At 45.3% G+C, this 25,560-nt stretch overlaps 1 protein-coding gene across 1 annotated transcript; it reads left to right on the top strand.

Annotated features, from left to right (window-relative positions):
• The first annotated feature begins 480 nt into the window (after positions 1–480).
• On the top strand, positions 481–23,940 carry LOC147894335 (protein disulfide isomerase-like 2-3). Its single transcript, XM_087385132.1, has 9 exons — positions 481–668; positions 2,027–2,185; positions 2,767–2,880; positions 3,033–3,202; positions 21,999–22,098; positions 22,455–22,631; positions 22,763–22,908; positions 23,012–23,158; positions 23,327–23,940. Exons 1-9 carry the CDS (start codon positions 546–548, stop codon positions 23,478–23,480), a joined length of 1,290 nt encoding a protein of 429 aa, XP_087241258.1. The 5' UTR covers positions 481–545; the 3' UTR covers positions 23,481–23,940.
• The last annotated feature ends 1,620 nt before the right edge of the window (positions 23,941–25,560 follow it).

The following is a 25,560-nucleotide window of genomic DNA, read 5'->3' as shown; positions in this document are numbered from 1 at the left end:
ACAAAACTCGCACGAAATGGCTACACCTATTCATGTTTTGACATTTAGGTAGGTGCATCTGTCCATTTTGAACATCCCATATAAAATGATGGCAAACTTTTTAAACATTTCCTCATGGAAACTCACAGGCAATGCTAAAAATTTACACGTGGAAATTCACCAACGAGAATTCAATTCTACTGCATAGCACTGCCATAGGCGACTTTGCGCGAGGCTAATGACTACTGTATCCTTGTGGGTGCTTTCCCACCCTACCAAGTATGAGAGACCGAGGAAGGGCATGTAGGTGTAACCAACGTTATTTTTACGTTGAGGGTTCTTTTTTTTTTGGGGGAGGGGGGGGGGGGGGGGGGGGGCAATGACGTGTAAGCGGAGCTGTGATTGGTCGGTTGGGCGAACCGACGTTAATAGAGAGAGATTAGGAGGTAAATAGGGATTAAGAAGAATAATGAGGCGGCTAATGACCTTCTTGCAAACAAATGGCCGTCTTTGAAAAAGGCCCGGTTTCACCATTTTTGCCATCTCTGATCTCTTGCTCTGCTTCCATGGCGTCCTCCCCAGCATTGCCTGCTTTCCTCTGCCTCTTCCTCCTCTTACCCTTCGCCTCTGCCCTCTATGGTCCTTCCTCCGACGTTATCTCCCTCTCCTCTTCCAATTTCAAATCAGAGGTACCTTCACCTGAATTAGCACTTTTTTTTTTTTTTTTTGGGTTGATTTGCGTTTTGCCTGTTCAATCACCCCCCTTTTCTTGCTCGCTAGCTCGAGAAATTCAGTATTGATTTGCAATTGCTATTTTTGTTTGCTTGCTGGTGTACACAACGTTGAATTGTGCATCAGTGTTGATCGTGAGTTGCAGAACTGATTGAATAATGCGACCCCTCAGATTTACAATCGCCATTTTTGTAAGCTTGCTGGTAGAACGCGTTGAATTGTACATCAGTGTTGATTGTGAGTTGCAGAACTGATTCGACCCCTAGTAATGCGTGTCCGATCTGTGCTAACATATGCGGTGTGTGTGTCATCAGCGGTCGGCCCGCGTTTATGCTGGCGACGCTGCAAACGACGATAATGATGCTAGAAAATCATAGGCTGCCATAAGGTTGCTTGATAATAATGCCAGACTGGAGAGCAAGGATAGCATTTTCCATAGCTCTCTGTGTAGGATGCTTGATAATAATGCTAGAAAATCATAGACCAGAGAGCGCTTTCTATAAGGATCTATGTAAAATGCTTGTCGTTGAAACGATCAGGCAACCAGCTGCATTCTTTCAAACAAACGCACATATCCATCCTTTTTGGGATTTGAACACCATGGGAGGCATATCATGTCTGCAAAGCATCCCTCTTCCTTATACCAAAAAACAAGAGTGGAAGCGACACATATGATCGGCAATTAGAAAGGAGAATACTCAAGATAAAGTTGCAACTTGTTGGGAACATTTGTTCTACCATTTATCCTAAAAATGAAGCGATCTCTTCATTTTGAAGCATCAGCACATGAATTTATTTAAAAAAAAAAGCAGTGAACTTCCTCAGCAGTATACCACTAAGAAAATTTAGTCGGTAGCCCACCTGAAAGAAATTGTTGCTTTGAAGTGGGTTTTCTGGCAAGCTTGTTCGAAATTGACCTGTTTCCATGTAGAGACTACTGCAGCAGAGAAGTTTGAGATCTTATCTAAAGATTCCAGACATCGATTAGAGATGGCAAGGTTCATTGCTCCGTTTGCTCGTGGTTTAGTTGCCTTTTGTCTGCACGCATGTGGGCACGCGTGTGTGTGTTTCAAGTCCATTCTCACCTTGCATTTGTTTAATGTAAAAGCTTAGTGTATGTAGTATTGTATTGCAATGCTGGAGCATGCCTTCTCTATCTATTAAAACCCTTTTTTCTGGACGAGGTAGGGCTTTTAGCTCGCTGATGAGTTGCTGTGATTTTGAACATCTTGCCATACAAACCTAAAGGTTTTTTCATTATTCACCATTAGGGAGAAATTTTAACCCTGCTGGTACTCTTTTTTGCACGAATTAGGTACTAAAAGCAGATGGAGTAGTATTGGTGGAGTTTTATGCAAATTGGTGTGGTCATTGTAAGGCTCTAGCACCAGCTTGGGAAAAAGCAGCAACTGTTTTAAAGGGCGTTGTAAAAGTTGCAGCCCTTGATGCTGATACGCACAAATCCCTAGCACAGGCAAGGCTTTTTGTAAGACTTGCGTATGCTTATTTTTTTACAGTATAAGTTGTTTTAAGTTCCTTCCCTTCAATAAAAGCATCTTGTCTCCAGTCCATCTTTTGGGCTTTGTGGAATCTGATGCAGCATAGAGTACATCTTGGGAAACAAGCACAATGAAATGCATCCTTTATGAACTTGGAACGGAATTTTTAATTTTCTTCACCACGCAAGTTCTGATCAACAAGAGAATTGCAGCATAGCAGATCTGATGTTTAACGCCGAAAGTTTTTTACATTTATTTGAGCAAATGATAATATTTTCTTGCCAAGCAACTGTAGGACAATCTAGAACTATTGTTGTAGGTCAGCAGAAGTCAGGGGTTGTGGAGTTATGAAGGTCTTCCATCAAGATTAACATATCATGAAAAACTCAAGTCACCCCTATGCGTGCTCACCCCTATGCATGCTTTGAAGGGCAGGAAAGAGAGTTTGCCTGAAATATATAGTTAATCTTTCCTTTTCCGTGGGTTGGGTTGGAAAGAAGGCGGCGAAGGTTTTCAGATTTCTGGCTGCATGATATTAACGGTAAGCCACAAACAGGAGTATGGAATCAAAGGTTTTCCTACAATCAAAGCTTTTGGTGTGGGCAAGGCACCTGTAGATTATCAAGGGGCCCGTGATACAAAGTCAATTGCCGAATTTGCACTTAAACAGGTAATTGCTAGGGCCTCATTCTGTTGTGATTTTGCACCCTTAGCACTAGGAATTGCTTGTAAAGGAATCGCTAAATGGCAAGCCTTGTTTATCAAGTTTGACCTTTTGAGTGCTTGAATGAGAGTGTCAACTAAACTTGGAGCAACATGCAGGCAAAGCTTCTTTTGAAAGAGAGACTAAACGAGAAGAGTGAAAGCAAAAGTAGTGGCAAAAAAACTGGAGATGACAAAGGGGCTTCGTCAATAGAGCTTACATCGAGTAATTTTGACGAGTTGGTGCTTAAAAGTAACGAAATTTGGATGGTGGAATTTTTCGCCCCTTGGTATGCCCCCAACAGAAACCCCCCCCTCCCCCCTTAGCCTTGCATGCAGTCTCTTTAAATGAATAGATTGAAAGAAGGGTCCAGTATCCCATATTTCAGTCCGGGATGACAGGCATTTTTTAATTGATATGTAACAAGAAATTATTCTTGAAGGTGTTTTGTGCATGTCTTCAAATGGTTACAAGCTCTGAAATTCATCTAGGAATTCTGAACTTCCTTCTGTGTTAAGTTGTCACAGAACCATACAATAATCAGCTGTCCACTAGGGGGACAACTGAGATAAAGAAAAGACTTGTGGTTTGCAGTCTCTGCCTCAGAGTTTACGCCGAAGGTAAACCCTGAAGCAGATGCCAACATTATGTTAGGGGGAAGTATACAACCGGCTGATTCCTCGATCTGCGAGTGTGCAAAGTGCCAAGTCTTGCAAAGATGTGCTTGATGCTACTGAAGTCCTTCGGTAATCTTTTCGGCTTAGCTTCAAAATGTAAACAATGTCCAGCCAGTCATTCACTAGATTGACTGCAGCATTACTGGCCATCCATCACTAGGTTGCAGCATAACGTGCCAGGTCGTGATGCTAGCTACTGTTTTCTAATATCACCGTTGGATAGGTTAGAGATCACTGACCCCATATGTGAGCCCTCATATGAGGGGGACGCAGGGCAGTAGATCAGGGTTGGTTGGGGTAGGGAATAAGATGTTTTGACACGTGCGATAGGCCTCTGTTCGAGGCACAATACTTGTGCCTAGGGCTGCACACAATACTTGGTACAGGCCATCTGATTGGGTCAAACAAGTTGACCACTTCGGCCTGGTCAGGTGCAATGAACCTGGTCCAGATCTGTTCACTGGATCTGGTTGGCTGTGTTAGAGGTGACATCTCTTGTATCATAGAGTGAGGGCCTTGGCTGTGGTTCTGCCGCCATGTGAGGGAGAGTGAGGCCCTTGATTGTGGGTTTGCCTGCCTAGGAGAGGTAGAGGGTGTTAGAAAGGTCACCTCCCCATCTGTAAGCCCCCAAATGAGGAGAGCGTGGGGGAGGGAGACCCAAGGATGGAGTCTTGTTACTATGGTGGCTCTCCATCGCCGAATTCTCGCGAAGATTGAAACTGCAAGCTGCTTCAATTCCACCCACGATGTGTGCAAGAAAGGGAAATCGTCTACTAGAGATGATGGCTGAAAGGAATGGTAGAGGAGGAGGGGGATAGCACAGGGGACGAAGAATTCAGCCGGGAAGAAGCAACAGCTACAAAGCTTGCACTGAGACAGGCGGGTAGAGATGGCAAATCACAATAGAAACTCAGCTAGAGGAGCTAGCAATGATGGCGAAACCTGAGAGAAGGATTGCTGGGTGTAGGAATGTGGAGGAGCTGTAGATTTCAGTATAGTTGCGATGGAAAAAGTAGTACAGTAAAGAGACCTGGCTGAAAGCACAGTTTGGTGAACCTAGACTATGTAGGGGCTCTAGACAAGGATGGGAAGGGGTTTAAAGCTACTGGCCTAAACTTTTGGCTCCAGGGAAGCTCCCAAAAGCTAATTTCGTTTTTTGCTTTTCACTGAAAAAGCATCTGCTATTTTGAAAAGCCTGGCTTCCCAAAGAAGCTCTCTCTTCTTTAGCCAACCCGGGCTAAAACTGGGAGCAAAGGTTTCATCGTAATGTATGCTTTTTTGTTTGTGCATAGCCCTTTGCTACAAGGTGAGCTTTGTACTTGTCAATGGACCCATCTGATTTTCTTTTGAGCTTGTAGACCCACGTTGTGCTAATTGCCTTCTTGCCGACATACAAGTCCACCAACTCCGAAGTGTGGTTTTTCTTAATGGAGTCAATCTCTGCTTGCATTGCTTGCATCCAATGCACATTGTCTCGTGTATCATCAAAACTGTTAGGCTCACCTGCCTCAAGTATGCTGCTAATCCAAGCAGACTCATAGAAGTGGGCATCCTTAGTGTCTCTAGTGCCACTCTGTGTACGGCTAGGAAGGGGTGCTGAAAGTTTGCTGTCCTCAAGGATACGGAGCAGCCAAAGAGGTATTGATCTTGCTTACTTTCACATGCAACGATGTCATCAATTTCTTCCAGAGAAACAGGCTCAGCCATAGGCTGGAACTCAGGCATCACCCATTGGAGTTTCTTGCTGCAAATTCTGCCCTGCATGGTAGAGGTACAAGCCGCAAAAGCTGAATATGCTTTTTTCTCATCGGCATCAAGCTCTCTCCTTGTCACGGACTGTACATCTGTCATCCTCAAAGATGACATGGTATCCGCCCAAGCAAGAGAACCCTGAAGGAGGTGGCTACCAGCAAAAACGAGCTGTTTTGGCCAAGTTCTTTATGACAAAGTGAAGTTTTTAACGACATAATTGAAGCATGAGGGTGTGGGAGACGCGGGGAGAGGTGTGGGAGCGAGTGGGAACCTGCTGTGATACCAAATGTTGGAACTGGGGAGAGGTGTGGGGGAACCTGCTCTGATACCAAATGTTGGAAATGGAAGCGACAACACGAGAGAACGGAGCTGCATCAAGCTGGAATGAAATTGCAGCTACACTAATGAATACAAAGCTAGAGTAGTCAATAGAGATGAAGGCCTAGAATACCGGGGTCCAAAGATGTGTGGTGACTAACTCACCCACATACTCGGCCTCTAACTGAGGCTAGGGGTAAAAATCCTTAGTAAAGGGAAAATGCCCCTAGCCCCTTATTACATAACGTTGGCCACTGCTTTAGGAAAAAATAAATTTCTAACGACGGATTAATTAGCAAGGCCTTTCTTGGAAAGGCAAGGGCAAGCCTCAATCTTATGGAGGCTACAAAAAAGGCAAGTGGTGAGAGTGTAAATAAAAGAAGAAGTACTACTACTATGAGAAGCTAGGACACTTTGTAAAGGATTGCCGTAAGAAGAAGGTGGACTAGAAAAAGAAAGATTTATATGATTTATATAGTTTCGCTTCCTCCCCTGTGCTCAAGCTGCCTCCCCCTCCCTCCTGTGCTCACGGCCTGCCCCCGCCCCTGCCCCCTCCGCGTCCCTTCCTTCTCCTTCGCACCTCTCCTCCTCCCCCACCCCTTCTGGCGCCTCGCCCCTTCCTTTCTGCCTGCCACGCAGCAGCTATTGGCCGTGCGGGCTAGTGGGCTGCGCCGCCCTGTCCAGCCCCTCCTCGCGTTTGCCTTCACACCCCTCTTGGGGCTGCTCGTTGTGCCCAACAAGGGATGTTTGGCTGCGCTTTCAATGGGCTGGAGGCCACCCTCCAGTTGCCTCTTGTGTGTGCCCTCTGGGCACCTCAAGGGACGTCCTTTGAGCTGTCCGCATAGTGAGTCCGGTGATGCGAGGACAGTAGGTGCCTCAAACTGCTACGCTCATTTCCATTTGGCAAGATATTATCTTTACTATGCAAGCTATTTGGGAGCGTGGTACCCCATGCTCACGTGCGACTATTGAGATAAAATCAATGTCCTCTGATCCCTCACTTTGCCCCATGCCCTGCAAAGCTCCGTAGCATCGCCATTAGGCCGCTCACTAATAACATCAGGTGTTTACCCTACAGATGGTTTAGGCTTCTTGCCTTTTTGCTCTTCCCTATTATCCACTTTCCCTTTAAGCTTGCATTTTGTGACACATGGCCCTCTTCTTTACAGTGAAAGCATTTATTAGCCTCCATCAAGGCTTTCCTCTCCTCACGTGACAACCAATTAGACCCTGGCCCATCACGCTTCTTTCGTTTGTTACAAGGAGCATTGGAAGCATTCCCTGGCTTCCGTGCTTTCTTGAAATTCTCGGACTTAGTGCTTTTATACCCGCTGGTTTTGTTCCTAATTTCCTTTGGCAGCCCACAACAATATTTTCAATATGTTCTGATAAGGGCACATGCCTATAAGAGCTGACCGGCAAGAGAGCTTTGTAAAACTTTTTATTGTATTCTTCCAAGTTATGATAGTTGGCTGCATCCAACTTGTGCCATGCTGTCATAACATCTACCTCAAAGGTAGTGGTCAACCAAGTAGTTGAAAACACCTGCTTAAAGTGAACCCAACTTGAACCCCCCAAGGGAAAGAATGACAATGGTGGATGAAGCAAAGGCCATTGTCAAGGAGATGAGAGAGAGAGAGAGAGAGAGATTGAGATTGAGATTGAGATTGACGTCCATGGGAGGCCTTCTGGACCTATGGGACAAAGTACATAGAAAAGCGAATCATACAAGCCTCAGTGGGCTGAAGCAATGGGTACGCTAAGACCCTTGTTGAGTACTAATCTATGGCATATGCTAACAAAATCATAATCATGAATAGAAATAGTCAACTGCAATTGCATAGTGGACCAGGTTAATCTATCCAATATCAGGTACAAACTGAATTGAAAAACAAGTCAATCTCAGTGCTGAGACTCAGAAACAGAATTAGAAACCGTAGCCTGGTACAGTGATGGCTCTCTTGTGGGCTGCGAAGATGTCTCGTATCTGTGTCTGTTGAGCTGTCTCACCCTGCGGTGGGGGACGCGGTCTCCTCACTCTCTGAACTCTCTGAGCTATGTCCAGAGTGACCCCTCGTCTCTATCAGCCCCCCTTGAGGAAGGCTGGGATAGGTCGGACCTCAATAGAGTGTACACTGAGGACTCTCTCTCGCGCATGTGGTCTCTGCGTCCCTCTCTCGATTGTAAGAAATCCTAGATTTACTATTTTTAGAAATGTGCTAAGGAACAGAAAGGAGACTGAAATAGTAGAGAACAAGGAATAATTGTATTGCTTGAGTGTCTATAGTGTATCTGTAGTGTGTGTCATCCATACAGTTGGGCCTCTCTTATATAGAGAGTGAAGAGTCACACATGAAAAGGTGTGTACTCCAAAGTGTATGTGCATGAAGAGGTGTGTACCCCTTGTGAAGGGTGTGACCCTTGATGAGAGGGTACATTACAATAGAAGTCTCTTGTGAAGGGTTGTGCCTCATAGGAAGTGTCCCGTCGAAAGGGCATACCCTTCCACCAGTGTCTATTCATCAAACCATCCATAAGTCTAGATATAGAGAAAGGAATACGTCACAGATCGTGACATCCCCTCTCACTCAAAATAAGACCCTGGTGGAGATAATGAACTGATGCAGAAAATATCACGGTAAATTCTGAAAATATTGCTGTAAAATGTCAGGGTACTGCTGTAAGTCTTCATCAGATTGCCAAGTAGCATCGGAGTCGTCCAGATCTCGCCAAAGAACAAGGAATTCTGTGATAAGTCGATGTCGAGTCTCTCGCTGTCGATGGTCCAGAATACGCTCAGGAATAAGGAGAACATAATCGTCTTCGATTTCTGGGACATAATCACCTGCAGGAGGAACTGCTTCATCGCCTGGAATGTACGTCTTTAGCCAAGAAATATGAAATGTCGGATGGATTTTACCCCATGATGGTGGTAATTCCAATTTGCAACTTAAAGGTGAATTTTTCTTGACGATCCGGAAAGGTCCTTAGTATCTTGGTCGCAACTTAGGAAACACAGACTTAACCCTCTTATAGCGATGTGGGGCTACAAATAATAGCACCATGTCACCAGTGTTAAATTCCAGGTGACGTCTATGTTTATTGGCAGACTGTTGATACCGCTCTTGCGCTTTTCGCATATGATCCCTGACTTGAAGTAGAATGTCTTGCATTTCTTGAACCAATTGATAAACTAGGCCCACTCGATGTTGAAGTACAAAATTCGTTGGTACAATCGGAGTGTGTCCATAAGCTGCTTGGAATAGAGTCATGCTGATGGCACTATGGAAAGAGTTATTATAAGCAAACTCAAGGAGTGGTAGATACTCTTCCCAAGCTGCTAGGCATGACTGAATATAATGTCGAAGCATTTCTTCCAGAACTTGGTTGACTCTTTCAGTCTGGCCATCTGATTCTGGGTGGTAGGCTGAACTAAATAGTAGAGTTGTACCCAAAGATTCAAACAGTGAAATCCAAAAGTGACTATTAAACTTAGGATCTCTGTCGGATATGATATTCTTGGGCAATCCATGGTGTCGGAAGATGTGTTGTATGAAGAGTTTGGCGATGTCCGGAGCCTATGCACTGCTTTTGCAAGCAACAAAGTGTGCCATTTTGGACAATCGATCAACAATTACCATAATCTGAGTATTACCTCGGGAGGATCGTGGTAGTGTTGTAATGAAATCCATGGAAATACTTTCCCACCTTTCAGTTGGAACTGGAAGAAGCTGAAGAAGTCCTGTTGGAAGTCGTCGGCTTGCTTTCATTTGTTGACAAGATAAGCAAGATGTAACCATTTTGATGATGTCGCTTTTCATCTGAGGCTAGTAGTATGTTGCACTGAGTAACCTATAAGTCTTGTTGATGCCTGGATGGGCAGCATAAGGAACTACATGATGCTCTTTTAACAAAAGACGTCAAACATCCTTGTCATGTGGTACACAGACGCGATCTTGATAATATAGAAGGTCGTCTGTATAAGAATAGGATGAGAAAATCTTCTGTTCGGAAGTCGAAGGTTGATCTTTTGAAAGAACTTGTACTGCTGTGCCGAAGTCTTTATCATTGAAATACTTCCCTTTGAATGAATTTGGAACATCCACAGATAATGTAGAGATTACCATAGCTGATGCTAGAGTTAACCTGCTGAGAGCATCTGCAACTACATTGCGTAGTCCTGGAATGTACTCAATGGTCATGTGAAAGTTGGCCAGAAACTCAATCCATCGTGCTTGTCGAGCGTTCATGAGTGGCTGAGTAAAGATATACTTTAGAGAGTGATGGTCTGTCGTAACCACCGAGTCGGCTCCCATGAGATAATTTTTCCAAGAGCGATAAGCATGTACAACGGCAAGAAACTCCTTATCATAAACCGGGTATCGGGTTTGGATATCGGAATGTTTATGGTTGTCAAAAGCAATAACTCTACCTTCTTGCATCAAGACTGCTCCTGTAGCGATGTCAGAAGCGTCGGTCATGACCTCAAATGGAAGGTTTGGGTCAGCAATAGCCATAACTGGTGTGGTTATGAGTGCTTGCTTGAGTTGTTGGAAACTATACTCTGTTTCGGGAAGCCACTGAAAAACTGCTGTGCTTTTCAATAATTCGGACATAGGAGCTGCGATTTCGAAAAACTGATAGACCTTTGTATGGTAGAAGTTTGCCAATCCGAGAAAAGAGCGGACATCATGAACATTCTTAGGAGTAGGCTAGTTTCGGATTACCTCGACCTTCTTGGGATCCACAGAGATGCCTTGAGCTGAAATAACATGTCCCAAATATTCGAGTTGGGTCTTGAAGAACTCACTCTTCTCAATGTTGATGTAGAGAGAATTTGCGCGGAGAATTGCAAAAACTTGGTGAAAACGTGGTGAAGATGTTGTTTGTGCTCATGTAGGGATCTGCTGAAAACGAGGGTGTCATTGAGGTAAACGATGACGAACTTATCGAGGAAAGGCCTGAAGATGTCGTTCATTAGTGTCATGAATGTGGCCGGGGCATTGTTTAACCCAAAAGGCATGACCAAACATTCGTAGTGTCCATACTTTGTTTGAAAAGCTGTCTTGTACTCATCGCCTTCTCGTATGCGAATTTGATGATAACCTGAACGAAGATCAATCTTTGAGAATTGTGTTGCATGTAGAAGTTGATCGAAGAGGTCATCGATGCGAGGCAATGATACTTGTTTTTTATAGTGAGCTTGTTGAGGGTTCGGTAGTCGATGCAGAGGTGCATTGACTTATTCTTTTTTTCCACAAGTAGTACAGGAGATCCGAAAGGGCTGCTGTTGGAACTATCGGAGTCCTAGTGTGTGTGGTCCTAGAGTCCTAGGAGTGTCCTACAATCATGTGAGTGTGAAGAGTCTTGAGGCCACTTGTGCCACCTCATGTGGTAGATGTGATTCCTCACCTAGATTATAGGATCTAGATTCTCTTGTGTGTGACCTCATCTATGAGGTGTCTGTAAGGCTTGCCCAGCCTATAAAAGAGGCTATGTACTTGCTATGATAATCGATCTATCAACATCAGTTTATGCCTCAACTCTTGTCTTCAATCATGTGATCAAGTCTCTCACCCTCTCCTCATTTCCATCAAATGGTATCAGAGCGGGTCTTCCCTGACTGAGCCTTACCTCTCGCAATGAAGCGTCTTGCCCATCCTTCACCACTCTTCCGCTTGCCCATCCGTTGTCGTCACTCTGCTGCGACAAACTGAGCTCCTTCCGCTGCACCACTCTGCTCGTTCTCTGCTCGCCATTCTGCTCGTTCTCTGCTCGCCCCTCTGCTCGTCATCTGCTGCACCTCTCTACCCACGCAGCTGCTCCTGCTGCCCATGCTTCTCCTGTTGCCCACGCAGCTCGCCATTCTGCCCGAACACCTGCTGGTCCGACCTGTCGGATTCGAACCTGTTGCTCCCACGCTGCTTCTAGTTGCCCACGCAACTGGTTGCCCACGTAGCTAGACCTGCGACGGCGCCAGCCATGGAGCTGACTTGGCGACTGACGATCTGAGGGCTGTGGCCATCAACTCGCACAACAGACCTAAGTTGTTGCTCTACGCTGCATCCTGAGTACTATCGTAACTCGTCGTCTCTGGTTGAGCGCAACAACTCGTCACCTTCCCGACATATCCTTTGAAGCTGCATCGCTTATCTGCAGCTGTTCATCGCGTATCTCTTGGGCTGATCTAATGATGTTCCTCTTTCTTTTGGAACTACGCTGTTGATCTTCTTCGTTCGCCTCTCCACATGAGCTCCATTCACCAGCAAACAGTCCGTCTGAGATATTCTACGTTTTTGAAGATTTTTGCCTCATTTTGGGTGAATTTGTTGGGGCTTTTATGGTCTGAAGCTCCCCTAGTGTTGCTAGAACACTATGCTCTAGGAAATTTTGAAAAGCCCCAATTTTCTGCAAACCCTAATTTTTGCAGCAAACCCTAACCCTAAAATTTAGGGCTTTTCTGTTCTGTGTCTCCCTTTGGCATATTTGAAGCTTCTACCATGTAAAATTTGGGCCTTTTTTGAAATCTGAGTAAACATTGCAAGGGATTTAGACACTGGCTGTAATAATAGCTAAGACCTTCCCACCAATGGATAGCATAAAAAACTCCTTGCTCATCGAGAAATTCTCAGGGAGCAATTTCCCAACTTGGCAGACAAAACTCCGGCTTCTTCTTATGCGAGAAGGGATATGGAATATCACCAATGGCAAGGAGCCAAAACCCCAGAGTGATGATGCTAGAATTAGTTGGTGGCAGAACCAAAATGATAAAGCAATGGCTATCATTGGCCTAGCTTTAGCTGACAACCTTATCCACCATGTGGATTTTGATAAGACAGCAAACGACGTTTGGGAAAAGTTATCAATAATTCCAAAGTATTTCTCAAACAAAAACTCTTCAAGCTCAAGATGAAGGAAACTGAAACCCTCAATGAACACTTGAGCAATCTTGGGTCAATTCTCCAACAATTATCTGCCATCCGAGCCATTGTTGAAGATGATGATCAAGTTGCTGTACTTCTCTCAAGTATTGAAGACATTTCCAAGTACAATGAGATCCTTGCTGTCCTAAGAGTCAGCCGCAATATGAGCTTTAAGGATATGGTAGCTCATCTCATTGATGAGGACCGTAGGCTTACAGAGAAAGCAGAATCTTCCTTCGAATCTGGCAAAGCATTCTTTCTCAAGAATAAGCCCAAGAAGAACGGAAAACCTCTTAAATGTAATTACTGTCAGAAACTTGGCCATCCAGAGGATCGTTGCTTCAAGAAAATGGCAAAGGTACAAGCCAAAGAACATGCCAATCTGGTTGCGGAGCAGAGTGAGGACGAAGACGATGAAGCTACACCTTCTGGACCTGAGGAACAAGCCTCCACTGCTGCTATTTCTGGTCTATCCCTCCATGAGGTGATAGATGAAGAGTGGGCTTTCTAGAGTCGTGTGTGTGTTAGGTACTCTGCCTTGGGTAGTCTCCCTAAAATGATGTAATAATTTGTCATTTTGTGTGCCTTGTCCTATAAAAGGCTCCACTTATTTCCATGTACCCAGTTAGGAGACAAGGGGGTTATTATGTCTTTCCTTTATCAGGCCTGGCCGAGTTCCAGGATGTTGGTGTACTCCCTAGACCTATGAGTTGGTCATGCATCCATGCTCAGATTTGAGTCTCTGATCACGTTGACACCTAAGCCATGAGAGTGCTGGTTCAACCTCTGAATTATGCTCAGTTGTTAGCCTCTGAGATTGCCTGGGATGCACAGTCCGGATGATGTCATAGTTTCTCACCCTAGCTCCGAAGGGGGGTTTGTTGGAACTATCGGAGTCCTAGTGTGTGTGGTCCTCGAGTCCTAGGAGTGTCCTACAATTATGTGAGTGTGAAGAGTCTTGAGGCCACTTGTGCCACCTCATGTGGTAGATGTGATTCCTCACCTAGATTATAGGATCTAGATTCTCTTGTGTGTGACCTCATCTATGAGGTGTCTGTAAGGCTTGCCCAGCCTATAAAAGAGGCTATGTACTTGCTGTGATAATCGATCTATCAACATCAGTTTATGCCTCAACTCTTGTCTTCAATCATGTGATCAAGTCTCTCACCCTCTCCTCATTTCCATCAGCTGCGACTGGGCCGAATGTGACCTTTGTCGAGTAGTTTGGTCACCTGTCTTTGGATTTCTTCATTTTGAGTGTAAGAAACCCGATAAGGAGGTTTCGACGGTGGATTACTGCCGGGAACAAGTTCGATTGGGTGATCCACTGGTCATCGAGGTGGTAACTGCTTTGGCAATTCCTGTGGAAAAATATCCAGGTAGGGCTGGAAAAAAGGTTGGTTGAGGTATTCAGGAGGATCCTTTGTTGGTGTCTCCTCTACTACCGTAACCAACAGAAGTGAAGTCTTTACTTGACGTTTACAAACCCACTTCTTTACTTGTAGGGCAAAGACAACTAGGGTTGAAGGAGAGTTCCTAGAACCAGACAGCTCAATAAGTTTTCCCTAGTGGACAAACTGGATAGTATGGCTGCGAAAACTGATTGATGGATCATAGTCGTAGAGCCATTGTTGTCCAAGTATGACATCGTACCGAGAAAGAGGCATGATGTCGAAGTTCAACTTGTCCGCATAATGTTGGATGCGAAAAGACAAGTTTTTGATCTTGGTGTTGCACAAGAAGGTAGTTCCATTTGCGAGTTCAATCTGATAGTCCATGAGACTAGGACTGGTGGTCAATCGAAGTTTGTCGACCATAGAACTAGCTAGGAAGTTATGAGAGCAGCCACTATCGATGAGGATAGTGACGGTTGTTCCACCAATCGATCCGTGAACACAAAGTACTTGAGTGGCCTGGGAAGGTTCGGGGTTGCTGGCAAGGCTCAGGTGGATGGTATTTGCCATTCGAACAGCTTTGCCTTTCTTATCTTGTGTTGGGGTAGCATCTTCTGTTTGGGAAGTGCTAGGTTCCATATTGAAATTTTGCTTTGGTCGCTTGGGACAATCGAACCATCTATGGTCGCCTGTACAGATGGTACAAAGTCCTTTTGTGCTGGAGTTGTTCTTCTTGTCAGTGGCTGCACCTTTATTTTGGGGATGACAGTGATGACTTTGTGAAGAAGAAGAGGCGCGATCCTTGGAGGAGTGCTTCTGTTGGAATCCAGCATATGATTTCTGAGACTTCTGGGGATCTTGAGACTGTTGCTGACCTTGTTACTCGAGTTTTTTCTAAACCTGGGGTTATCTTGAGGGCGAGCACCTTTAGCCATAGTAGAGTTCTGTGTTCGATTAGCACTCTCCTTCCCTGTGTTTTGAAAATCTGTTATGCGCTCTGTGTAAGCAATAGCGCCAGCTGTGGCGGTGATGTTTGCTTTAAGGACATCAATGCGTAACGAGGGATTTAGGCCTGAGATGAAAGCATGAAGGCGATCATCATCAGTTAAACCATCAATCTCCAGCACCAATGTGGTGAACTGCGAGATGTAGGAAGACAGGGAGCCTGTTTGCTCCAACTGTTTGAGTTTTGAACGTGCTTGGAAGTCCGCATTGGCAGGTATGAACTGCTTACGGAGCACGTGTTCAAAACGTTCCCAAGTTAACACACTTTTTCCGTCCTTTAAGCATCGTTGCCACCATAGGAAAGCTGTATCCTTAAGGAGGGAGGCTACCAAGGCGATCTTTTTGCCTTCAGTGAGGTCAACAGTATCAAAGTACATGCGCAATTTTGCGAGCCATTGGTCAACTGTTCGGCGATTTCGTTGACCAGTGTAGGCTTCTGGAAGTTTAATGTCAAGTCTTTTAGTTTTGGAAGCTTGGAGTAAACGGTAGAGGGCATGGAGTTCAGTGTTTTCTACCTCTGGTGGGAATGAATCCGCATAGTCATCTGGTTGCGTCACGTCATCCTCTGTATGTGTGGTACTGCGAGAATCTTGGAGTTGTTGGACTTTCTGGACCAAGTCGGAGATGCTGTCTTGAAGCTGGGAAATTTGAAGTTGAAGTAGTGTTTCGCCTTGTACGTTGACATCAGGGGTCTTTTTTGGACTTGAGTCGCTAATTTTTGGAGAGGCTGCACGCGAGCGTTGCGACATATCTGAGGTCCCCGTGAGAAAAGCACGAACCTGCGCTCTGGTTTGTACCATTCCTGGAAGAAGATTCGGGCTGCTCCCTAAGGTTGCTCATGTTGGAGGGGGCAGGCGAGGCAGGATGGAACCACCCATGGAAATCTAGTAAAGGAGGTCCTGTCTGAGGTAACACTGGTGATGCCGAAATGGGTATTACTGCTCGTGAGAGTACAGGAGTAGGTTATAGAGTCCACGGATCTGAAAGGGAGTGGAGGATATCCAAGAGAGGGAGTGCCTTCAGAGTGTAAATACTGTCTTGGGGAAGGTACAACCTGTATAGGAGGATATCTGGGAGCTGAAGGAGGTGGAGAGTACCCTGGAGATGCTGAAGCTGAGGGGTAAAAGTCTCTCCAAAGATGGACCGCAAACTCGTGAGGAATATCGGGTTCTGGGTATCTTCGTGTCTCGTGGAACACAATTTGGACTGTGCTGAGGAAGTAATGTAACTGAGGTGCCTCACGCAAAAGGTATAGGATGTGGTCCAAGTCACTAGGAGGGCACGTGACACAGAAGACCCACGATGCCAAAGCTCCGAAATGGGCTGGTTGTGCAATCTGAACACGATATTGTGTGGTAGATGATGCCTGAGGTGTCCTTGAAAGGCCGGTTGAATTACCAAGGGTTTCCATGCTTTAAGGAAGTGTCTTTCATTTGCTGGAATTTGATAATGACAAGAGAATCCTTAGAACTAGAATGGAAAGAATCCACCTGGCATTGATTTAATCTGCCAATTTGTTGCGTAGAAAAGGCCTGCAGATTTCTGTCCGGAGGTCCATGTTGCAGTGGGTAGCGAGGAGCGGGCCTGGCTGGTCCGGATTGGAAAACAGCAACAACGCACGTTTAACAGGCAGTCTGAATCGCGTTAAAGGGGCTGTACCGCTGCTGATCTGGCAGGTAAGATGGCGAAAAAGAGGGGGCAGACTGCGTATGGCGAATGAGGCTGATGGTATCCAATGCTGGATCGCGATAGAGGGCTGGTGAACCAGGCTGCGGGCTTCCAAGGGCTGTTTAGCGGCAGTAATGGCAGGGCCTGGCAGGAAACCAGGGCAGCAACTGGCGAGGGCAGGGCAGCAAACTGGCGAGGGGCAGGGGCTGCATATGGCGAGGGGGCAGGGCAGCAAACGGGCGAGGGCAGGAGGGCTGCGTAGGGAGGCGAGCCTGCTTGACGAAATCTGTACGGGCATCAAAAAGTGCGTCCCTTTTTTTCGTTTGTGGCTGCCTATGTTGGGTGGTTGCCCAAAAATTAAAGGGTGGGTTTATTTGACCCTTGGGTAGTCTAGGGTTAGACCTAAGGTATGGGGCTGGGTTTTCCTTTTTAGCCCCTCTAGGTACCCTTTTATTTATAAGTGCTTGGTGCCAAAAGGTGTGCCTATTCGAAGGGGTGTGACCCTTGGAATAGGTGTACCTTTTCATGAAGGGGTGTGACCCTGTTTTTAAAAGGGGTGTCCCCACATGAAGAGGTGTGTCCTTTTTTCCACGATGGGGGGTGTCCCTTGGGTGAGGACTCAAAACTCTTCATCAAAAGGTGTGTCCGATGGTGGAAAAGGTGCGTCCCTTGGTTTTGGGACAGCCCAAGCACATGAAAAGACACGATTTTTGTCGTGTCCATTCACATCAACTCGTGATGTGAGGGAGATGGAGAGGCCATTGATGACTTTAGGCAGGGTTGGCGCTAAAAATTTTTATGCTCATTCTCTCCATCTCTTCCATGCACAATGTGCACGGATATCCTTCTAGCGGAAAGAGATGTATCAGATAGGCGCTAGAAGGTGGGGGGCATTTCCTACAGGCAGGAGCGAAATTTGCTCTGATACCACTGTAAGAAATCCTAGATTTACTATTTTTAGAAATGTGCTAAGAAACAGAAAGGAGACTGAAATAGCAGAGAATAAGGAATAATTGTATTGCTTGAGTGTCTGTAGTGTATCTGTAGTGTGTGTCATCCATACAGTTGGGCCTCTCTTATATAGAGAGTGAAGAGTCACACATGAAGAGGTGTGTACTCCAAAGTGTATGTGCATGAAGAGGTGTGTACCCCTTGTGAAGGGTGTGTGATAAGAGGGTACATTACAATAGAAGTGTCTCTTCCATAGAATGTCTCTTGTGAAGGGTTGTGCCTCATAGGAAGTGTCCCGTCGAAAGGGCATACCCTTCCACAAGTGTCCATTCATCAAACCATCCATAAGTCTAGATATAGAGAAAGGAATACGTCACAGATCGTGACATCGATGGTACCGCATCGGCTGCTGATCCAGGTTGCTCTCATGTCGGCTAGCTCCTCCTCCACTCCACTGTGTCCTGGGAATGACTCAAATGTATAGAAGTCTGTGACGTGTCACTGTGCTCGGTCATCCTCTATGTCCTGTGGTGGTTTGGCTATCCCCTACTACTCTATGATCTGTTGCAGTAGTGTCTCCCTGTGCCGACACATCTCCATCAGGTAGAGCCCGATACAGACCTGGTCATGGAAATGGATCAGTCGTGATAAAGGGCCGAAACCACTGCCCTCTAGGTAGAGCCAGTGGTAGGGCCCTTGGATCTCGTAGTAGGCTGGGCAAACACAAAGAAAATGCTCCTATGTCTCAACCGACCCCAGCATACATACCGTGCAGATCCGTTGCTCTCTGGGTATGCTCTCTGGGTATACCTGCTGCTCTCCCCGCATTTGACCAATGGCAATCCTCAGTGCATGGGAGATTCGTCTGTCCTCCAGAAACTGGGTCTAGTGACGAATCTCTCCTCTGATACTCTCAAGAAGTGGTCGCGGTAGAACTGGGTCTTGGTGGGGAGCTCCTAGTCCTCCTTCCAAGTCCGGGATATGGGATCAACTCAGGAGGCACATCCATGCTGTACTGAAAGGGGGGAAGCCTGTCCATGTAGATACCGTGCCTGGCAAGCCATGTAGATATGCGTGCATACCATGTGTCTGCCTCGCTCTCTGCTAGCCATCTGGATGACTAGGGCCAACCTTGGAAGCCTCCAGTGGGGTAAGTCCCAGACTCTGTGGATGAAATTCAGTGTCTGGAAGATGACATCAACTTGGAGAGGTGTCATGGCAAAATCTGTTTGTACTATCTCATGTGGGACTGAGGGCTTACATTGGATCATCCTGGATCCCATTGTCATCTGTAGCCTCTCGATGCTCCTTCAATCTGTCCTCGGAAGATCGCATCCCTAGAAGGGTGCTGCATACATGGCAGTCGATCGCACCAGTGTGTCAAAGAGCCAACCCTTCGTTGGTGGATCCTGGAAGTGTGCTTGGAAGCATTGCCGCTCTAGTTTAGCCAAAGCACTACGCCCTCGTGTGAGCCTTGCCTGGGCTGCATGTGTCATCATGAAGATGGGCCCTATGAAGACTGCTCCCAAATATGTGTACGACTGCACTATCTCCACTGACTTGCCACGATAGGTGAAACTAAGTCGGCGAATCAGTGCTCGTGAGGTGTTGAGAGAGACATATATTAACGTCCACGGAAGCCCTCGTGGGCCTATGGGACAAAGTATGTGGAAACTGATAAAGGGTCAATTGATCTCGATTTCTTATGTCTAATGCCTATTATATCAAGGTACAAAATGTGGGTGATAAGGAAGATTGGATCTTTCGAGGATATCCGAAGGGTATTTGAACAAGGACGAATTATATTTGGACAAACTAGAATGAGTGGGGTGGTGGTCATGTGGTAGTGCCAACCCACTCTTATCCTCTATGTGTATGGATGTGCCATTTACCTCAAAGATGCCTCCATGCAGGCTGCCCTGTCACATTGTGAGATGGCTTGATGCTATTCCTCAGCTTGATGAAGGATTCCTTTTGAAATCCTAGAAAGAAAGGGTCGTTCTCACACTACACATCAAGCCATTGTTTCACAAGCAAGGCTCTTCTCTGTGGCAAATCCTTGCCATCATGAGCTTCAAGCGTCATCCCCCTTGAGGAGCCACTCTAGTCAGTCCCCCTTGACACCTACACCATCATGAGGTTACATTGTACTTATGAGCATGATGTTGATGGCACCACTCATGCTATATGACTATGTATTTTTAGGACTTAGCATCCAGCATGGGTGATGATGCTCGCTTAGTAGCTCCACCCTTCTACTAGTTTGTATCAGGTTTTTTATCAGTCTCGTAGACCCATTGGTCATTTGTAGACTTTAATAAACTCTCTCTCTTTCTCTCTCCCCCCCCCCCCCCCCCTCTCAACAAGCGTCGCCTGGCAGCAAATCATCGTTGCTAGCAGCTCGTCACCCAGTAGTGCACTACTCAACAGCTCGTCGCTCCTGCTCAGTAAGCATCGCCCAGCAGATTGTCGCCTGGTAAATCACAGTCACCTCTGCTTAGCAGCTCGTCCAGCTCGTCGCCAAGCACTCCACCTCAAGCCTCCTCCGCTCAAGCCTTTGTTCTTGAAGCAATTTAGGCTTCTTCTGCTCCAAAATTCACTCAGACCGCTCAGGTCTTTCTCCTACTCCAAGTTGCTGAACCACCGGCCCAAGAGTCAGCTTCAATGGAGGGGTGCCCAGATTATTGCAAGCCACCTTGGAGTTCCTGTAGATGATTCCCGAAGACGAAGACCTTTGCTACCTCGACCCCCACGTACCGGTTTTCCGACTCAGCCATTATTGCTGCCCCGACACCCACCCCCTCTGCAAAGACATATCAGAGACAAAAGACTATTTCAAAGCCGAGGAGCAGATGTATTATCTGCAATAGGACATTCGAGAGCTCAAGTTTCGACTTGCAGCTATGGAAAGGAGAGTTCATGACATGAAGGCAATGGGAAGCAGGAAGTCATCAAAGAGGTACTACACAAATGTAAAGGATCTCCACCAGCACCATACCCTGTTTCTATGGTTCAAGAAATGATCACCACATGTGGGAGGATTGCTGGTCCCATGTGTGGGAGGATCGCTGAAGGACTGCTGGACGACGATTGTCTTGGTGAGCAGAGTATACAGAAGACAGAATCCATCGCCTCAAGGAGAAGGTACCACAAATTGACTGGGATCAAGATGACATATGGAGTATCCTTTAAAAGGGAATGTAGGTACAAGTCTTTTTTAATGACAAGGTAGCAAGGGTAAAGATTTGTAAACAAGCCCACAAGTTGAAGGGCACATAAATATCGATATCTAAGGAACTCATACTGACCCAGATCAAACAAAGAGCCATTGAACTTACCAAAGTGAAGGAAGCCCAGGACAGCAGGCAAATGGGTGGGCTATAGAGGGGGACAAGTACTGATTAGGAATTGTGAACTCCCTCGAATTTGGTATATAAGCCCGTGAGGCCTGATGAAGACGTTAATAGATCTCTCTCTGTGTCTCTCTCTATCCCCCCCCCTCGCCGCCTTGTTAAATCCTTATCCTCACGAGTTGTAAGCCTCATCCCCCTTTGGGAGCCACTCTAGCCTCTTCTCCCCTCAGCCTACATCCTCTCTCTCTCTCTCTCTCTCTCTCTCTCTCTCTCTCTAGTGAGCTCCTTTCTCCTCTCTTGGAGCTTATCCTCCCCCTTGCCCTTCTTTCCTTCTCCCGTGGGCTTAATGATGGGCTTGGGCCCCATGGCACTTGGGTGATGCAGCCTACATCCTCTCTCTCTCTCTCTCTCTCTCTCTCTCTCTCTCTAGGGAGCTCCTTTCTCCTCTCTTGGAGCTTATCCTCCCCCTTGCCCTTCTTTCCTTCTCCCGTGGGCTTAATGATGGGCTTGGGCCCCATGGCACTTGGGTGATGGTGGTGCTTCTTTCAATCATCTATTTCTTTGTTGCTGAAAGGAAACCCCACACCATGTATTTGTATGCCCTTGTCCCCTTTGGTTTGAGTTGTTTTTGGATGGTATGGGTGCTAGTGACTCGGTGTGAGTTGCTATCCCTGTGAGAGTGGGTGAGTTTTGTGGGTTGGTGTTGGGGTAGACGCAGGTCAAGAATGTCTTTCTCAAAACACACAAATGCACACGCACATCTATGTATGTATGTGCACATCTATGAATGCCTCTCTCTCTCTCTCTCTCTCTCTCTCTCTTTGTGTGTGTGCGCATACGTGTATCTACACACACACACGTGTGTGTGTGTGTGTGTGTGTGTGTGTATGTAAGAGAGAGAGAGAGAGAGAGAGCCATTGTCTTTTCAAACATCCCCCGTATACATCCAGCATAATCATTATGTTGTATGCTAATTCTGTCTTGCTTTTTATAGTGTGTCTGCAATGAGGCAACAATTTATTTTGTGTTTGTCCTTGCTGACAGGTGTGGGCATTGCAAAAAGCTTGCACCTGAGTGGAAGAAAGCTGCAAAGGAGTTAAGGGGCAAAGTAAAGCTTGGACAAGTTGATTGTGATGCAGAGAAAGTGTGAACCTTAACAAAATCTTTGGATTTTGAGATTCTGAGTTTCAATTGCTGCAAGCAACATCACACACAATTATGGTTTCTGATGTAAAATAACAGATGCTGACTGTGAGTTGTGTATGTTTGCTGTGCATACAAAGTGGTGGGAATGCCTAAGCGTGTACATATGTTAATAATATATGATCTAGGGATCTGAACACTCAGGCAGAGAGAGAGGGGGAGAGAGAGAGAGAGAGAATTGGCACATTTTTGTTCCTTGTTTTGGGCTTTTTTTTTGGGGGGGGGGGGGGGTTTATACAACTTCTCTAGGTGAGGTATCAACCCATCTCATTTTCTGTTCTGTTAATGTTTGCATAGGGATTGATGAGTAAGTATGGTGTTCAAGGCTTTCCAACAATTTTAGTTTTTGGAGCAGACAAAGAAAATCCAACGCCATATGAAGGAGCAAGGGTTGCTTCTGCAATTGAGAGTTTTGCATTAGCACAACTAGAAGCGAGCCCTATTGCTCCAGAGGTTGTAGAACTCACTGGCCCAGTAAGTAAAAACATCCTCAGGAAAAGGAGCTCTTGGTGGTCTTTATGCCATAGGGACTTTTATGTAAAAAAATTTTGGGAATTGTTTTGTGACTTCTTTGTCTAAAACATGATTGGAATCGTGTGTGTCAGGATGTAATGGAGAGCAATTGTGCATCAACAGCAATCTGTTTTGTTGCTTTCCTGCCTGATATTCTGGACTCCAAGGCAGAGGGCCGCAACAAGTACATAGAGATTTTGCGGAAAGTTGCAGATAAGTTTAAAAGAAGCTCATATGGGTATGTCAATCAAAGTGTAAAGTGGCTTCTCGTGTTTTAATGGAGTAAACAAAACCAATATAGAGCTGGTGTTGTAAAGCTAATACATGAATTGTCTGGGCAGGTATGCATGGGTTGCAGCTGGTAAGCAGCCTTCTTTTGAACAGGCCGTTGGAGTAGGAGGTTATGGATATCCCGCATTAGTAGCTTTGAATGTTAAGAAGAGTGTATATGCACCTTTACGAAGCGCCTTCGATGTTGACCCCATTATGTAAGTGTCAGCATTCTGTTCTAGAAAGCATTTCTCATCTGAATACAAAGGCTGAGAGAATGAGGGCAGCCAAATAAGAATAATTCTTCAAAAGGGATTTTTTTTGTATTCACTTTTATGCTAGAAAAATGGTCAAACATGTGATTTTTATGCTTGTGTCCTCTGCAGAGAGTTTGTCAAAGATGCTGGTAGAGGAGGAAAGGGCAATCTTCCCATACAATCTGTCCCAGTCCTTGAAAAAACAGAGGCTTGGGATGGAAAAGATGGAGAAATCTTAGAGGAGGATGAATTTTCTCTCGATGATCTCATGTCTGATAGCTAGTGAGGATGTAACTTGCAGTGCTCATAGAAGCATTCACAAGTCTTATCGAAAATACTGTATCATCAATATGTATCCAGATTTGAGAAGTGTACAATTGATCGGCCTTAATTTTCCAAAGGATTATCTGGGTAACAGCTGAGCGACTGTATTTTCACATGTGTGCACGCATCGGTCTTTCTACATGTGAAATGCCGATCGTGTGTGCGTACATGCACTATGGCAGAACAGGATGGATGCTCGTGTCCATTTGTGCATTTTATGCGGCAGGTTTGTCTAGTATTCCTTGCGGGTCAAGGAAGAAACGTATAGTACAATTTTATACAAAGTATGGAGAAGAGGGTGAAACTCTTACTGGATTATTGAGAGCACATGGAAAGCAATATATTTTTTGATAAATAATGTTTTGGCATAGGCCTCTTGTTTGGGAGCCCTATGTTGCCTAATTGATTGTGAAATGGAGGGCTAAAGTTGCGAACTGTAGCATTGTTGCATGACACGTGTACAAAGCAAGTAGTGGGTAAATCCTGCATATAATAATTGGGACGCCAGATTGATGAACACGCTTAGCATGGTGTAAGGGGCCAAGGGCATTCGATCCATTGGATCTTTTAGTTGGGAGGAAGTCGGCTGAGATTGTGCAGGGTTTGGACGTGTGTTTCTTGGCCATGGGTTCCATAAATAAGGTAGGTGTTGGGTAGATGAACACAATGCCCCATTGGTTGTGTGAAATAATCAGCACCACATTTCATGACATTGAAATCCTGCAAGAAGTTGGCTTTTGCAGGCTGGTTTGAAGGTTTGAGAACCTTTCTCTCATTCAGTTGAAAAGACTTACCTCACTAGGAGATGGTGGGTCCCAATTTCTTAAAAAGGTAAACTCAATGCGTTGTGTTGTTTCTAGCTCCACACAAGCACTAGGCATGAGGAAGCTAGGATTAAGAAGACTTTGCTTAGATATTGGATCACCTGTATGGTTAAGGCCTCCTTAGTACCTTTTAACCAAAATTTACTTTGGCTCCCAAACCTTTTGTTCGCAACGGCAATGTGTGACCCGAAGAGCTAAAAACAAGCTAACCCAAAGATTCTCGAAGTTTGAGTCCTTTGTAAGCTATTGTCTTTATCTCCCCTTAAATGTCATGCTCTTCCCTTTCAACTTTCTTCCCCTTTAGGGCAAACCTTCAGAATTTAAATTTTAGTATAATGCCTCGGCACTACCAATGCTCTTAGATAATTTATTGATCATTAGGTTCTTATACCAAACAATTGCCGATGTGCACAAGTTGTCTCTTATTGAAGTAGAGACATAGAGAAGGACACACTTCATTTTTGGCAGTTGAGGTTGCAAGTGGCAATAATTTGGTTGAATACAAAAATAAAAAAACATCTATTTGTTTGTTTAAAGTGAGCTTCATGTTTTAAAACGAATTCTATGCTTTATCCCACTTTATTTATGTAAGTACACCATCCAACTAGCCACTCCCTAAAACCTCTTGATCTTCACAACACGCTCTTGACTAAGTCCTTGTAGTTAGATCTTTGGTTGGCACTTTGCACTACTCTTTGGCAGTGCGCTCAAACTAAGGTTAGTTTGTAACTTTTAGCTTTCACTTTGTCACCAAATTAGCACTTCTTCCAAGACATAGAGGAATCTTTATTGCATTGATGATGGCGAAGAATGTTGACTTCGGTAACTAGAATACGTTTTATTGTTTCTACTTTTGCTTTGCATTGGTAAAAGGGAACTGTGGGAATGCCCACAAGGGACTAGGATTAGTCCAAGAACTACTAATGCATGCATTTTGCTAACCTCTAATGGGTTAAAGTGTTGGAACTTGTTTATGCAATGTGTAGGACCTAAGAGAGTGCAAAAAGAACCCAAGAGTGGGAAGAAAAGCACAAAAAGTAGGTCCTACAAGCCTAAAGCATGGACAAGGAGACATCTCTTTGAAAGGAGGGACCACGAGATAAAATAGGTGCCAAAATCATCAGATTTAAAAAGAAAGCCTTAAAAGCTTGGCTTTTATCTAATAGTAGCCTTTAGAAAGCAGCAGGCCCTAGCTTTCTGCTAGGCCTACTATAT

Source organism: Dipteris shenzhenensis, chromosome 14, assembly GCF_047967505.1.
Source record: "Dipteris shenzhenensis isolate YYH24624 ecotype China chromosome 14, Dip_SZ_1.0, whole genome shotgun sequence".
Classification (NCBI taxonomy): domain Eukaryota; kingdom Viridiplantae; phylum Streptophyta; class Polypodiopsida; order Gleicheniales; family Dipteridaceae; genus Dipteris; species Dipteris shenzhenensis.
The sequence above is the reverse complement of the archived record's forward strand: the minus strand, read 5'-3'. Positions and strand labels throughout refer to the sequence as shown.